At 45.2% G+C, this 16003-nt stretch overlaps 1 protein-coding gene across 1 annotated transcript in view; it reads left to right on the forward strand.

The window, feature by feature from the left end:
* Positions 1-16003, forward strand: part of ptprfa (protein tyrosine phosphatase receptor type Fa) — a 221827-nt gene that overhangs the window by 37371 nt on the left and 168453 nt on the right. The window contains exons 3-4 of the mRNA XM_070909026.1: positions 2569-2714; positions 7804-7945. Of these exons, the coding sequence (XP_070765127.1) occupies positions 2569-2714; positions 7804-7945 (288 nt within the window). The remainder of the gene's footprint in view (positions 1-2568; positions 2715-7803; positions 7946-16003) is intronic.

Here is a 16003-nt window from a genome sequence, read left to right on the forward strand (position 1 = left end):
TGAATCACATTGAACTTTAAAGAGCACACTTTATCAGTTGCCAAAAGTTACAGTGAAAATGTCATGCCTTGTCGGCTCTTCGTGAGTCCCTACCGGGGGGGAATAGGATTTAACCCCTGCATGGAACGTACACATCCCTCTTTGCGGCTCGCCGTTTTGTTGTAAATGTGGAATACTGATCGATAGGGCCGAACGTTATTGCACATGTTGCTAGGTTTAGGATACTAAAACACTTGGTTAAGGTTATGAAGGATGTTTTTGCTCAAATATTGGAAAAGTCAACGCGTTCCATCTTGCATTTCAAGAAATGCATTCAAACCACCAACTCTCTCTCTCACTAGTGCTTTCCTAAAATACGTAGTACCATACAAGTTGTGCAGTTCTTTGGTGGTGTCTGCGCTGTGTCACTCGGGGGACGGGCTAATGATACTGTAAGTCAGCAGCAGCCTCTCAACTCTTGGTTTTGGTGTCATAATTATCGGTTGAGCTCGGCTGAGTTTTCTCCATTTTGCGCTGGCGAAGAGAATAATGGCCTAGTTTACTGGTACGACAGCAGGTCGTGCAGTGGATTATTATGGCGTATTTTCGGAAGGATTTGTTGCGCTCATACACAGACTTTTCTGAATTGGGACAGATCCTTATAGGTGGAATAACAGTAGTTTGAATTTGAACAGTAACAGCCCTAGTCCTAACTGCTGCAGAGTTGTCTGAACAGATCAGAAACATTACTGACGCTTTAGTTGCCAGGAGAGGATTCTGTAGGAAAACAGATGAAATACGTTGACAGTGAATGTTCTACAGATACATTTTGTGTTGGTGGTGAACAGTTTGGCTGATGCATTCAATAGAAGTGTTTCTTCTTAGTGTTGATAATACCGTAAACCCTCCAGCCAGAAGCCCACTTCTCAAACCTCTCTAACTCAACTGGTATGTTTGTGTCTTTATAGATGACTATGAATCCATGACCTACTAATTTGGAAGTGTGGGTGGCCTGCCACAATATTTATGTTGTTGGGTACACAAACCACACAAGTAGAGGGCAGGCAGCAGCCTGTGAGAAGACTCTTGTGTTGTGCTGCTTTTCAAAGTTACAGCAGAAAAAACAAGTTTCCTATTGGAGGAGAATTGCTGACAGAGGACAATCTGAGGGCGGCAGTGAGGCAGTGGGGGAGCCGCTAGATGACAATACGTTGATGCCTACGTGCCCCAACACTTCATCCACATATCATCCACACTAACACTGCCACACACTGACCCTGCGCTCAAGAAGCCACTCCTACCTCCTAATAAATAAAAAAAACACTGGCATTGTGGCCCTGTGGCTTTGTGCTTTTGCAGTTTAAGTTGCCTTAGAAATGCCTGAGTGTCATCCCCGACAACACTAGAGACCGATATCGAGCTGCTACGAGCCACTGGCATGGGTGGTGAGATGCTAATGCTATGCAATGCTAATAGAGTGCACAACCTGTACGTAAAGGAGATGACTGGTGGGTGTCAGGCTCCTTTATCGGGCCCCTTTTGTCAGCCTTGCCTCCTTATGCAAATCCAGGTATTACAAGGTCTCTGAGTTCTTAGAACCATACTAAGGGCACATCAGTTTACTAGTCAAGATGAGTACTACCCAGCCTGGCTCTGAAGGCAGCTTTCTAAAGTCTTCCTCAAGAAAATAACCTTGAAGATGTCATTAGGCTTATTAAACATAAGAACAGAAAGTCCCGTAGACTAAAAGTCGGGGTGTCTCTCAGCCACTGCTGTTTTGATTTGGACCGTCCTCTGTTTAATGTGTCTCTCGCACGTCCCCAACTTTTTCTGAAATGCAAATGCTAAACCTGTACCTATTTGATAATCGCAAGCAGTCTTCCTCTGCGATTTGGCTAGCACGTTGCCACATTTCTTCGGGTGTCAACCCCCACCAACTGTCCATCGGCGAGATAGCGTGACATTGAGGGACGCTTCCGAGGTCCGCACATCTGCGGTCCACAGGAATGTGTATTGCGCCACCTGTGTGAGACCCTAGTAGAGCACCAGATACAAACAAAATGTGGGCTGCTCGTTAGGAAACATAGTCCATAGCACCACTAGTGGTCAAAAACCCACCACTTCCACATATGCACGACTCCATGACATGAAGTGCAAGTGCGATTCATGTTCAACACCATTACACGTGCACGCCCTCAGTGAATATGGGCCTCAGTGTTGGTGCACGATACATATTTATTCACGCAATCAAAGCGGGTTTTTCAAGGTTTTGATCCGTCCATTCACATGTGCCTGCTGCCTGCTACTATTAATAAGACTGACAGGTGCCGCTTATTATCAGGGTAATGATGTTACTGGCATTGGGTTTGACTACAGGCTACAGGCACCAGACAGCTTTTGAAAGGGCACATTGTTATTGCAAGAACTACAGCAGATGCAGTGTGGTAAAAATCCCCGTAACTTGCCCAGAGATGTTTGTCTGTCAGGGCTCTTCATCTGATTTCTGGTTATCCTCTCTTCCCTGCTCTCACCTTTCTTCCTTTCCCTCGCCTTTGTCTCTCTCTCTCTCTCTCTCTCTCTCTCCCTCAGGCATGCCCAGCTTCGTCAAGTCCCCCGACGATCAGACCGGGATTTCGGGGGGAGTGGCGTCGTTCGTGTGCCAGGCGGTGGGTGAGCCCAAACCTCGCATCACCTGGATGAAGAAGGGGAAGAAAGTCAGCTCTCAGCGCTTTGAGGTACGACTCTACCTTTTGGCTGTTGCTGCCTGTTTCACATCTTCACACTGCTCATCATCCCTCTGCCTTTGTGTGCGTCTAAAAACAGAGTCAGAGCAGGATGGGTTGTGTGCTGTCCTTCTATATATATTTTATATGTATATATATATATATATACTTACAGTGTCAACATACCTTCTTAGGTGGATGTGTGTTTAGCAGCAGGGAGGCTGAGCTGCAGGCTGGGCTTCATTTACTAATTACCACAGCGCACAGAAACCTACACACAGCAGCGTTCCTCCATTTAGCGCCCGTCTGAAGATCGCTTTATGCAAAATCAAGTTAGTTGCAATATTCTAATGAGTACGGCTGAGGCTCAGCGTCCCAGCGAGCACAGAGTTCAGTGTCTGCAGGTTAAACCGTGGCACTGACAGGTTAGAGAGCTGATAAGGCGCAGTGCAGCTCCAGCCAGAGGCCAGCACACGATGTCAGGCTGTCAGGTTCATTCAGTGTGTGTGCGCCATGACACCTGTTACCCCAGACCTCCGCGATTCAAGCAATGATCATTGATATTTGAATTCAATTTCGATATATATATTGACTCACTTGTTAAATGAGCAAATTACGATTTTCACAAAATGATCCACGTCGACAAATAATTAAAGGTTAGGTAAAAGTAAAGCAGTAAAAGTTTTATTTTTCGTATAATACGGGATCGTCCTGTGTTGAAAAATAAAATGCACCTTTACCGAATCAATGCAGGACAGGAAGTATTTTCGTGCACACCCTACTCTAATGCATACACCACGGTTCCACGTGCTTGGAATGACTTGATAAATAATACAGAGCACGGTCTGGACCTGCTCTATATGCAAAGTGTCGTGAGATGACTTTTGTTGGGATTTGGCGCCGTATAAATAGAATGGAACTGAAATTGAATTAAGCCAACAGTGTCAAGAGACAAAGCGGAGAAGTATTCATTCAGAAGTCGTGGAAAAAAAGAATGGCACCTGGAATAACGCAATCGTTGCCCTGGTTACGGCAACTCAGACGTGCATTTATTTTTGATGCCTCCAGCAGGCCGACCGAATATTTAGCCCATTTCTATGATCTGATGTTTTAACCATTAATATAACTGATGCGACTGTGGCTCTTTATTTCCTATAAATCAATGCTGAGAGTAGCAGAGGACTTTGAAATTGATGCATAAAAAGCACAGATTGGTGTGTAAACATTCACCAGAATGCAGGAAAGTGTCTGACATTCAGGACCCCTAGACCCTCCACTTGATTTGTGTCCCCCAGGCATGGGGCAGCTGGCAAGGTGTCCCTTACTGTATTTTTCCCCATTGAAGGTGGCAACCCCAGTCGCAACCAGTGATTACTTTCATTATCCATTCCTCTGTTGATTACTTTTTTTTCATCATTTGGTCTATAAAATGAACAAAATGAGTGAAAAATTGTCCATCACAAGTTCCCTGAGAACTTCACGTTACTATGAACCAGCTCGCAAAAAAAACCCAGTACAATGGAAAGATCGTTATTTAATTGATTAACAAGGTTGCTGGTCAACAGATGACTTTTGTATCGTCTTTTCGGACGGAACAAATATACAGTGTGACGGATCACCTGCTACCGTTTCTATATAATACACATGCATGGGGTCCAGACCCTCTCAGAGTCTCCCGGCAAGTCTCTACATTTGAATGTGCAGAATCTTGCTGACCGGGATCTAGACATTTTTACGCATGCAGCTGCTTAATTAATAGGACTGCGTGAGCCTTCCTGCAGGACTCCGGAGCAGCAGGGAGGCTCATTAGCTGCCAGCCAACCCAAAAGATTTCAAGTTTAGTGACTCAACATGAGTCCTGCGCAGACAGACACACTTGGTTCATGTCGTTGTGAGTAATGTGAATTATCTTCCACCTGTCTGCTCAGCATTACTCAAACTGATGGCTACCCTGTGTGTGGGAGTGGGTGTTACCTCCTCCCTATATGCAGGGAGACAGTCCGGCTCTCCTTTAACTCCACTTTATTCAGTAGAATCGGGCTTCAATCGAGGTCAGTCGGTGGTCAAGGACATAGACGACTTTGAACAAACAAGCATTTGTGTCCATCTGAAAAAAAGCACCATCCCACAGGAAACAACTTTGATGTAAACCAAAAGGGTCACATTTACTGATTTTGGTCTTGACCGCTGCTTAATACTGACATTTTCTCACTTACCTCAACATTTTCAAAGATATATTTTGGGTCCAATTTCAGCGGTCACCTCCAGATATGGTCTGGTTTGATTTGATTGCATTCTGATAGCAATGTGTTCTGTGCACATTTAAACCGGCATTAACATGCGTTTTTTTTTTTCCATATTTAGATCAAATGATAACATCAGGTGAAAAATACGGTTTTAATTTTAGACTCGGAAGACATTTGCCCTAGACTCTCAGAACAATCATGGTGCCACCGCTCCCCTATATTCAGTCGTCAAAACAGAGGTAAATGGTCTTCACGTATATAGCGCCTTACAACCTTAACGGTTCGCAAAGTCCTTTACAGTTTGGGTTCATTCACCCATTCACACACCGATGGCGACCAAGCGGGGTTAGGGTTAGCAAGGTGCTGGCCCCGAGCAATTTAGGGTTTAGTGTCTTGCTCAAGGACACTTCGACGTGGACAGGACCATGCCGCCGCCCTTGGTATCCACCTGATGTCTACAGCCCCATTTCCATAGTGCCGTTAAGCTTTTTTTATTGTCCTTCTCCAGTTTTGGGATTTTCTTTTTTCAATTTGCATCCTGTAACATATGTCTTTGCGCTTTGTCACTGCCAAGTGTCTCTCCTAAGAATCGCACTTGTACACAAACGTTCATTTATATGCTTTGTTCACCCAAACATCCACCACAAATTCCAGTCTTTGACTTTCACTGCACCATGATGTCACATTACCTTCACCATTTCTATTCTTAATTTTTAATCATCAATAAAGTGCAATCTTACTGCCTATGTGTTGCATGTGAATGTAATTGATAGAAAACACGTTTACATTGGATTAATACCGTTTACTGTTGGCACTATTTTCTTCTCCTATTTCAACACTTGCCACCAAATTTCTTGTTAAAATGTCAGTTAATGTTAAATCAGACTCTCTACTGGAGTGAGCTGAGCGGCTTGAAGCTGGAGATGGATCAGTGTTAGGGTTATCCCAAAGCAGTACCTGGTCTCTGTTTTGATTTGAACTTGGACCTGGTTTTACTATTTACCATTCCCGAGCTCCTTTACAATTGGCTATGTAATCGGCTCATGTCTTTCTGAGTAAAGGAGTCTTTCTCTTAGGACTAAGTGGTCCTTAAACTGACGGCTTCCCTGTGTGCAGGGTGGGTTGGCCTCCCACTATGGCAGGAAGAGAGTGCAGCTCTGCACCTCCTTCATTAGAGCAACAATGTGATTCCTGCCAGTTGGCTTGTTGGGTCACACACACTGCAGTGGGGCGGAAGTGTAAGACCCAGTGCCCTGACCTGTGAGTCTCAACCCCCCCCCCCCAACATTCCTAAATCCCCTCACATACCTGTGATCCAGTCAAACTCATCACTGCATACATCCTCCCTCAGCTGCTCTGAGGGTCAGGACTCCAGTCACCCCAAGCAACATGATCAAACTCTGTGAGAACTCCATCCTTCTACTTTCACCATCTCGCCTCCTCTGAATTTGAACAATTCAGTTTAATTACAACATTTTGGTGGCTTTGGTCATTCCTATACATACATTGCTGATGTCTGACCTAGCTAAAAAAAGAAACTCGGGCAGTCTGATGGTCAGATCTGTAAACCGCCCCTTGTAAACGTCCACCTCAGTCACACCGACGTCCTGTTCAAATTTTGAGCAGTCATTTTCTTCTTACGAAATCAATTTCCATTTTCATCTTTCATTTCCACCTTAATGTCCAGCTTTTTATATTTCCCTCCCTCCCCACTCCTATAGATGGAGAAAGCGAGCCCAACAGCAGACAAACAAGCAAGGAAAATTCTCCCAAATATTATCTCCCAATCTGGGTTGGTGTAGATTAATTTCACTGAACTCTCCACAGTGCCTCGGTGTGTTTTCCCTTGCACCACTACCCTGAGCTATAGAGAGTTCCAGAGATATGACATCCATACTTACTGTAATCGTGCACACTTCTTCGCTTTTCAGTTTGACCTCCAAATAAAGTGGTTAAAATAATCTGGATAAACTGTTTCCGCCCTGTCGGACTGTCCGGCTGCTCGTGTCTCGTGACCTGCTGTTTGTTGTTGCCGTCGCTCTGTTCCCATATCTCAATGGGTTTGGAGCAATCATCTGTCTTTGGGTTTGATTAGCACTGCAGCTATGGTGCTCTACGTGTATACAAGCAATTGACAAGCGGCAGCAAGAGTAGCGGCAGCCTGCAGATAAAAGCACAGTCCCAGTTGGAATGAACTGACGCGGAGTCTAATTTATTGAAAACTTTTTTCATTATCTTCTCAAAATGACAGAAATAGCAGAAATGTAACTAGTAACTCTGGATCAAGCTTAGTCCAATGATAACAACACGACATATCTGACAGCCTGCAGAAGATACTTGAATTGTTCTGACCAGAATTTGAGCTCATTCATAACGTTAACCTCAAAGCTTTTCTTTCCAGCAGGGAGAATGTAACGTCACATGGGTTGCACGTGACCTTTGTTGAAGTTTTTTTCAAAATAATCTTATGAAACCAAGATGACAAACGAATACAGACCCTATAGCTGATTAAGCAATTCCATTTCTTTTATCTTGTAAAATAAAGCGGTATGTTTGCCGCGTGAAATGCAGCGTCCCATGCTCATTAGGGCTGCACTAAAAGAAGAACTAGAAAACAGAGAAAACATATGCCAGTCCATCGTTGACTCGAGTGGAAATTATGTATAATTCATCACAACAGTCAAAAATAGTCAGGGGTTAAAACATTCATCTGAAGAAGTTCCTCTGTTCTTTGAGAAAATGCTCTCTCCGCTAAGTCAAGCACTAATGTGTAACATGAGTCTGCAACAGTGACGAGCAAAGCAGACGTCACAGGTGATTACTTGAAACCCTCTCCTCTGCTGTCGCCTGGCCAGGTGATCGAGTTTGATGACGGCTCCGGCTCGGTGCTGCGTATCCAGCCTTTGAGGACCCACCGCGACGAGGCCATCTACGAATGCACGGCCACCAACAGCGTGGGAGAGATCAACACCAGCGCCAAGCTCACTGTCTTAGAGGGTAAGACCTGCCTGCCTTCCCCCGTCTCACTAATCCTCCACACGTGTCCAAGGCCCCCCCCCCCCCCCCCCCCCGGCACTGTCCTCGCCTCTCGGACTCTCCGACAAGCTGAAGGGGGTTTTCGTGTTCGTGTTTGACTATTTTTGTGTTTCAGTTTGAGCCATTTAGATCAACTTAATTTAGTGGAACAGTGTTGTCAGTGTACCGCAGTGTACCGAGTCACGCTACCTTAAAAGGCATGTGATTCGATAACTGGTGCCGGCGAGTTCTACTGAGAGCTGTCGCCTGTTCTCACCATGGGAACTTTTCCAGGGGCCCAGGAACCACCAAGTACAGTACGTTAGCGCCACACGAGAACAACAGCGGAATTTAAAGCTTGATGGTTGGATGCTTCTTACTCAAATAAACCTTGGGAGTTACTTAAGGTACTTAACTTTTTCGAAAGTGAACAGGACTTTTACTTTAGGAACCGTGGACTCTAAAAAAAAACTAAAAAAAACTCCCCACTTTGCAACTGTATTTGTTCTGAAGCAGAAATGAATAACCTTAAGTCAGCAGATCGACAGGTGTTTTTTCAGTCTCCTTCGCCAGCTGCGTGTCTCTTTTTTTGCATGCATTCTTTGCATCCAAGTTGTGATACAGTAAATTCAAAGAACAATATGATGCTCTGTTCCCTTGTGGATGAAAGTGACATCTGAAAAGAATTTTAGTTTCTAGTTTAGCTTTGTTTAGTTCCTGGAACTGGGAGTTATGCCTCATTTCCACTGCGCGGTATGGCATGGCTTGACGTGCTTGGAACCTTTATTTCTTTTGGTTTTCCACTGGCAAAAGTCGTGGACAGACCCTGGTACCTGGTACTTTTTTTGTTTGAGTAGGGCTGCACGATTACGGCCAAAATGATAATCACGATTATTTTGATCAATATCGAGATCACGGCAATGCACTGATTATTGCACTTTCACATTCAAATAAACAGAGCACCTCTTTCACGTCCGTGTTGTGCTGCATTCCTGCTGATGTACTAATCTTTGCATCAAAATAAGGCCGGTCCTTATTCACGGTGCATCTCGTGGAAGCAAATTATAAATAAAATTGTACCAAAACCTTTTATGGTGATGCGCTGTACAGCTGATGGACGGGGGGGTTCAGTGAGGTAACGTTTGTGGTGTTTTGCGCTCTTTGCATACGATTGGTTCTTGCTAACCTCACTTGCCTTGGCCGAGGGACTTGCTCTTCGCCTTCTGCTCCAGACATTTGACTTCCATTTTGCCCGTCTGCTCTCTGCTGTATTTTACCCTTCTACTCTGGACTGCCGCCGCAACCTCCAGGACATTTTTTTGCACAGGCTCAGCAGCACGACAGCTCCCCAAAAGCAAAGCCTGCACTTCCGTACGGAGCTAAAACGAAGTGTGGAGATAGGTCTGAAGCCGAAACACCTCGATCGCTCCCTGGTGGCTGTTAGTTTAGGAAGCGCTTGATTTGATACGCAGCAGAGTTTTCATCAACATCGCAATCGATCATCTTCATTGAATTGTGGGAAGCTAAAATCGTGATCAAGATTAATATTCGATTCATTGTGCAGGGCTGAAGTTGAGCTGATACTTAAAGGTGGAGTTAAAACACTGCAGACCACTGATTGGCTCTGTCAGTGGCAGCTTTCGATGCATTGTCTGTTTTTTTGGGGGGGGGGGGTTGCGCTTTTTGTTAAGATATCAGTCAAAACAGTTCATTTGTGTTTTTGCCAGGGCTTGTGTCACATTTGTGCTACAGTGACTACACTACGTCGGACATGGCTGTGAGCTAAGCTCCCTATTTGACGGAGCAAAATGGCATTATGTGGTTTGGCTGTTAGATGTCTGAGTTCCCAAACAGAGCCCAGTGTCTCTGCGCGATGGTGTTTATTGAGCAGGGGATGTTTTGAAAGTGATTTTTGGCTGGGAACCTCCTGTAGGTGTGTCTCTAGGCGGCTCTGTTCTCTGCCAGCAGCGAGATGGAGCCCAAACACATTTATTTAATCGACACTCTAATTGATAGACAAACAACCACACACACACACAAACACACACAAAAGGGCTGTCTTTCTGGCAGCCTTTTCCAAATCACTCAGGAACCCATTATACTTATTCTGCCATGTAGATATTGTCAGCAGTGAACGCAGCCTGAGGCTCCAGAGCCTGTTGCACCAAGCAAACAGGGCCTTTTCTCTCCAAAACCACTCGTTTTCTTGTCAAAAGAGAGTAACAGGCCAGACCAGTGTCCACCGTTAATATTTAACACCGTTAACAGGCTAATATTTATTGCACAAAGCCATAAAACACAGGATACATGTCAACCGTGCTTCAGATGAGCGATGTGGAGCCGCTGATAGACTATATCAAAGCAATTTCAGGAAATTCCAGGTTCTTCCATGCATCCGCCAGGATCATCGATGAAGCTGTGGAGGTTCAACAGGGAGCAGTTCATTAAGGCGAACGAGATTTATCACAGATTTTCACTTGGGAACCCTCATTACATTGGTCTACATGGACTGACATGTATTTCATTTTAAACACTAATGCAGATAGTTTGTGAGAAAATATACTGTGTTCCTTTTGGTCTTTTATTAAATATTGGATAGCAGTCAGGCAGTGTGCTACAAGTCTGACGCTGCAGATGTGTCTCCTTAACTGTAATTCTACCACTTGGCAAAAATGTTCCATACATTTCCATGACATTTGAAAGTGATATTATTCCGGAAGGAGGATGCAATGTTATGTTTATGATGCCCCCTAATGTGCAGATTGCTGTAAAATGTACTAAAAGTGACTTCCTTCTGGACACTAAACCACCATCAGGCCAAACGACTGTTGAAGTCCCGCCCAATCCCATCTAACATTGGACGAGAGGGGGGGGCTACAGCCTGGACGGGTCGCCAGTCAATCACAGGGCTGACACATAGAGACGATTAACCGGTACAGATTCGAGCCCAGAACCCCTCTTGCTATTTCATTGACAGCAGCTGAAAAACTAGCAAAAGGCAGCATGCCTGCACATGTGATGGTCTTGCTTTCACAATGTTTTTCTTTCTGCATTGTATGAACTGATTGAATGCCTGGTGCCCTTTTCCGTTTCTTCAGCTGTCACGCAGAACTCAAACTGTGCGTTTGTCAGTCACATTTTCGTGCATTTTTCATATTTATGTTTTCATTGTTGTGCACAGTTACCACAGTTACAGGTGTTGGAAAAGGCACTTTTTGTTTGTTCACACACACACACACTGTCCATGCCACTCTGCTCTGCAGTAATACAACAGGCCGACTCCTGTTATCGTTCCTGCTCACCTAGCAGTACCGCAGATACCTGTACTCTTCACTGCAGAGCAGCCGATCATTCAGAGGCTGATTCACTCACTCACTCATTAAAATAATAGCTGTCTGGGTTTGGCTTGAGAGGAGAAGCTGAAACGACTGAAACAGTTTAGATGGTTGTTTCATCCCACCCTTTGGCGGCCCTATGGGACTAACCGACCCAAATCAACCACAGTGAGGCACCTTTGAAACAACCCAAGCCATGGGATTTATTGCATAAAGACATACGGACTACCAAAACACACACAGTCGCTCCAGGCTGGGAGGCAGCAAAACCTGCAGTCCCATGCCAGAAGCCTCTCTCTGTCTAATGCTGGTGAGGATCTTTTAAAGCACATGCAGGCCAGGTGCACCTCATGGGGCAATCAGGATGGACACCTGGGCAGAGCAAGAGAGGGCAGAAGGGGGGAAAGGGAGAAACAGCAAACACATGCAGCCGTAACAACCGAATGTAAAGGGGAGGGGTGGAGGTGGAAGAAAGATGTCGTCTGTTAGGCTGGTCTGGGAGGTCGTACTGAAGACCAGGTCGGAGGGAGACTCGGTGTCGGGGTTCCGTCTCAGTGTGTTTTCCACCAGAGCTGATTACAGACCCCCAAAAGAGTCAGATTAACCAAGTTGAGTATGAGCTTGACGGAGATCGTGTATGCCTGAGATGACCAGCGGCCGAGAACCTGAATGGTTTGATCCGAGATGCCAAGTCTGGCAGCTGTGGACGCTGCGCCAATGCGGAGGGAATGGCTTGAATAGTGTTCTGATGATATGCCTGAAATGTGGAGGACCTTGTCTAAATGCTTCTGCAAGCAGAATCGGGTGGCCATTTTACCTGATTCCTTAAGAAAAAGAGGGTGCTGTGGTGATGCCTGGGTGGCATACCTGGAGCTGATGTATTTGGTCAGCGGTTCATATGGGCTGAGAAATGTAGATAGAGAAAGAAACTCCCAGCTGATCTGTTTTACGTGCTGGAGGCCCGGTGGTTTCTGTTGCCGGAGTATTGATGGAAGCCAAGTAGAGATGAAACAACCTTGCTTAACTGTCGTTGCGGTGGAAAGGAATGCCTTTCCCTCTCAGGAATCGTTGGAGGCAAGCTACAGTCCAGTCTCGGATGCCGGGCTCCGTTTGTGGACATGGGGACGGCTGACCCTGAGAGGAGGGCCTGCCGCGCCGTGGTGGATAACCGGTGACTGTACGAGAGGGAGGCTGCCTGAGATGATGAGATGTTGGGTGCCGCCTCCCGCGGCTATGCCTGGAGCGTCCGCGGTTTTCAGAGAGGAGGCCTGAGATCTACCAGGAGTCGGAGAGATCTCGTTTAGGGGAGCTTGAGTGGAGATGCCGGCGGGGCCGTGGTATGTCAACCACTGAGCGCATGCGGCTCTGGTCAGACTGCTGTGTCGCGGCTGGAGGATAACCGGTGTCAAAAAGATCGTCGCACAGATCGTCATCAGAATCAGGCAAGTTGATCTGTAGTTCTGGATCCATGATCAAGGATGAAAGAAAGTTTCGGCGTTGTCAAAGTTTTTTAACTATGCGATCAGGCGTTGAAGCGTGAAGCACGGGCTGTCTGTCCTCGGGAAATCTGAGGCAAACGTTGCTGGATGGTTTGCCGGGTGTAAGCAGGCTTGACAGGTTATTAGAGGTGTGGTTGAGGCGTGGCCCTGCTCCTGAACCTAAGTTAACTAGTTAATTAAATTTATTATTATTAACAGCAAAGCAACAGGTCAGGCAGCTAAATCAACTTCAGAACCAGATCATTTGGGGCGGCGGAGGAAGCTGTTATACTAATCAGGGCTAATTTCATGAATTAATAATGAATTAAAACAACTTTTAATTAGTTAATTTGTCCGGCTTTTCACATCATTGTTTAGTTTTTATTCTTTGGCGAAAACTGTAATATATTTTGTCACAGCGCTTGTTTTCAAAGGTTACTGTTTACTTCATTTTAGTCGTGAAAAAAAAAAGAAAGGGTTGTCTTCAAATATTTTTAGTCTGTTGACAAAATTAACGCTGTCCCTCTGCCAGGGACTTTTTGAAGGACCGGTCAGTGCACTGTAATTGGGGCTGTAATTATAGGGGGGTGAAAAATCACAGATCTTATCTGGGCCGGTATTTATCAAGCAACTCAAGAGCGTGGGAAATCACTCCTCTAACTGGCCAAAAGTCCTCAGAGTGACCATGACACCTCTCACAACATTAAACTTTTTGGAAGGGAGAAAATGCAGGTAAAATCTCACATAGGGTATCATATCTTCATATTCATTTTGTATTTATTTCAAATAATAGCAGGGACTATGTTATAATATTTGAGAGATATGCAAGTTGAAAGTGAAATGGACAGTGAAGGAGAAGATTAGATGTTGTCCATGACGAGGTGTTTGCAGGATACGGCAGTATTATAGGCATTAGATAATAAAGTGGATGAACGGGGCTGATTCATTCATTTTGGCCTCGTATTTGCTCATACCAAAGGTAATTGCGTAGCATTTAACCTTTCTTGAAAACTACAACACGCCTTCATAATTTCTACTTTGTGGCTCATTGTGCCACATTAAATCTGCATTGTGACACCGTCTCTCAGCAGTACTCATTCTTCTTGTTGAAAGTCAGTGTCATTTTTAGTCCGGGATTAACCTTCGGCACGATTCCTGAGACGTTTGATAGACATGGGCCTGGGACAGGATTACAGGGTTACTGACCACCGCATGTAAAATTAAAATCACCTCACCTCCCCTAAAGAAATAAATCCTATCCAAATTGGGCTTGAGACAGCTTTGGGGCTGCCGGAAAAGCACATACTAACAGATTCCCCCTGCTTCTAGTCTTTGTGCTAAGCTAGGTTAAAAGTAAGACGGCAAACGAGTGTGTTTTCCCAGAATTAACAGGCTGTCCCTTTAACACCAAGTCTTGTTCGTGAATAAAAGGTTCCCTTAACAGTTTGAATGTTGCTCTGCCACTGAACACGAGAAGGCTGTGGGTGTTGGTCTTTGTTCTGCAAAGACTAAAACAATTCCTCGTTTTAATGAAGCCGTTTCAGGCTTTACCGCCCTCATAAATTCCATTGCAGGAGAAAATCCGAGATTTTAAAGACACTGTGCAGCCGCTCAATGGAAATAAATATTTCTGTCAGTAGTCAAATGTTAGAACTTGTAGTGGGCATGGCTGGTTATGAATCTGTGTAAATTGTATCACAAGGCTGCATAGGCCTATATCCTCTCAATCTTTAGCAAGTGCCGATGGCTTTATCCACCAAATGGTAAAAGCCGAAGAGGCTGAAAAGCTTTCAGTATATTTCATAATGAGACTTCCATTCCAGTCACCATTTTGTGTCACTATTTTTCAAATAGTGAAAAAAAAAAACTCTTCTGTGATGCTCCACTTGGGGGTCTGTGTGTGTGTGTGTGTGTGTGTGTGTGTGTGTGTGTCAGTTGCAGAGAGAGAGTGAGAGCTAAAGAGAGAATGAAAAGGAAAAAGCAATAACATAGAGTGGGCAGAAATGAGAGATGAGAGAGTGAGGGAGAAAGGGAGAGGATGAAGACGCCGCGGCAGAGTCGACAGCAGGACTCTGGGTAATGAGAGTGCAGCATTAGTCATGAAGTGAACCGACAGAGAAGAGCTTAAGGGGATGAAGGGAGGGAGATGGTGAAGACAGCAGGAGCTGAAGCCAAGCACAATGCAGATGGAGACGAGAGGTACTTGTCACGCGTGGGAGCTGTGCGCAGAACGCATCATATACTTTTCTCTTTTGCTTGATTGTGACACTCGAGAGGCACGTCGCTCCAAAACAAGCCTCCCGCACTTGTTCCGGCTCCAAGTGGTACTGCTGGCTGCGCTGATAGGCACAGAATCAACATCAGTGTCTCCCCGCCGTTTTTTTTGTTTTTATCCTGTCTTCTGCCGCTCACTTGAATGTTTTTGCGTACTTCCCCCTCTGAGATGCCACCGCCCGAGGACACTTTGGCAGTGAAGGTGGGAAGCGTAGATGCTAAGGGTGCTGGGTCGCTCTGGAAGAATGCATATTTGTGTGCACCCTGACTATAAATGACCCTGTACAAAATGTTTAACCCTATGAAGTCAAAGCTTTCAATAATAGCTTCGTCACGTTCTATTTATTAGGGGTGTGCATCCCTCCCTTATCGGACGACCCGATACAGATCTAGATACATAAGGACGAGGGCATTTTTATTTTCATGTTTCAATGAAATAGCCGCAAGCAACGTTAGCTATATCAATATCAATAGATTAGGTCTCTACCGGGCGGCACATGGTGGCGCAGTGGTTAGCAGCGGTAGAGCGGGTTGGGGGTTCGATCCCCAGCTCCCAGCCATCATGTTGAAGCGTCCTTGAGCAGGACACTGAACCCCATGTTGCTCCCGATGGAGACCAGCACCTTGCATGGCAGCTCGGTCGCCATCGGCGTGTGAAAGAGTGAATGCGACCTGATCTGTAAAGCGCTTTGGGATAACTGTGTTGCTAAATGCAATACGGCCATTGACAGGCGACCCAATGAAACGCGCTGTTGCCTAGATAGATAGATACTTTATTGATCCTTGGGGATCCTTTAGGTTAGGTCCATTAGCTTAAAATGACACAAATAGATCACCAATACATACAAGAATGTCAGAATAAAAAGGTGAAAACACAGCAGTGAAGTTATAATCCAACCACCAGAACTACTACAAAGAGCTGTCATTATGATAGGGTATGTTCTAATGGAGGT

Source organism: Enoplosus armatus, chromosome 7 (assembly GCF_043641665.1).
Source record: "Enoplosus armatus isolate fEnoArm2 chromosome 7, fEnoArm2.hap1, whole genome shotgun sequence".
Classification (NCBI taxonomy): domain Eukaryota; kingdom Metazoa; phylum Chordata; class Actinopteri; order Centrarchiformes; family Enoplosidae; genus Enoplosus; species Enoplosus armatus.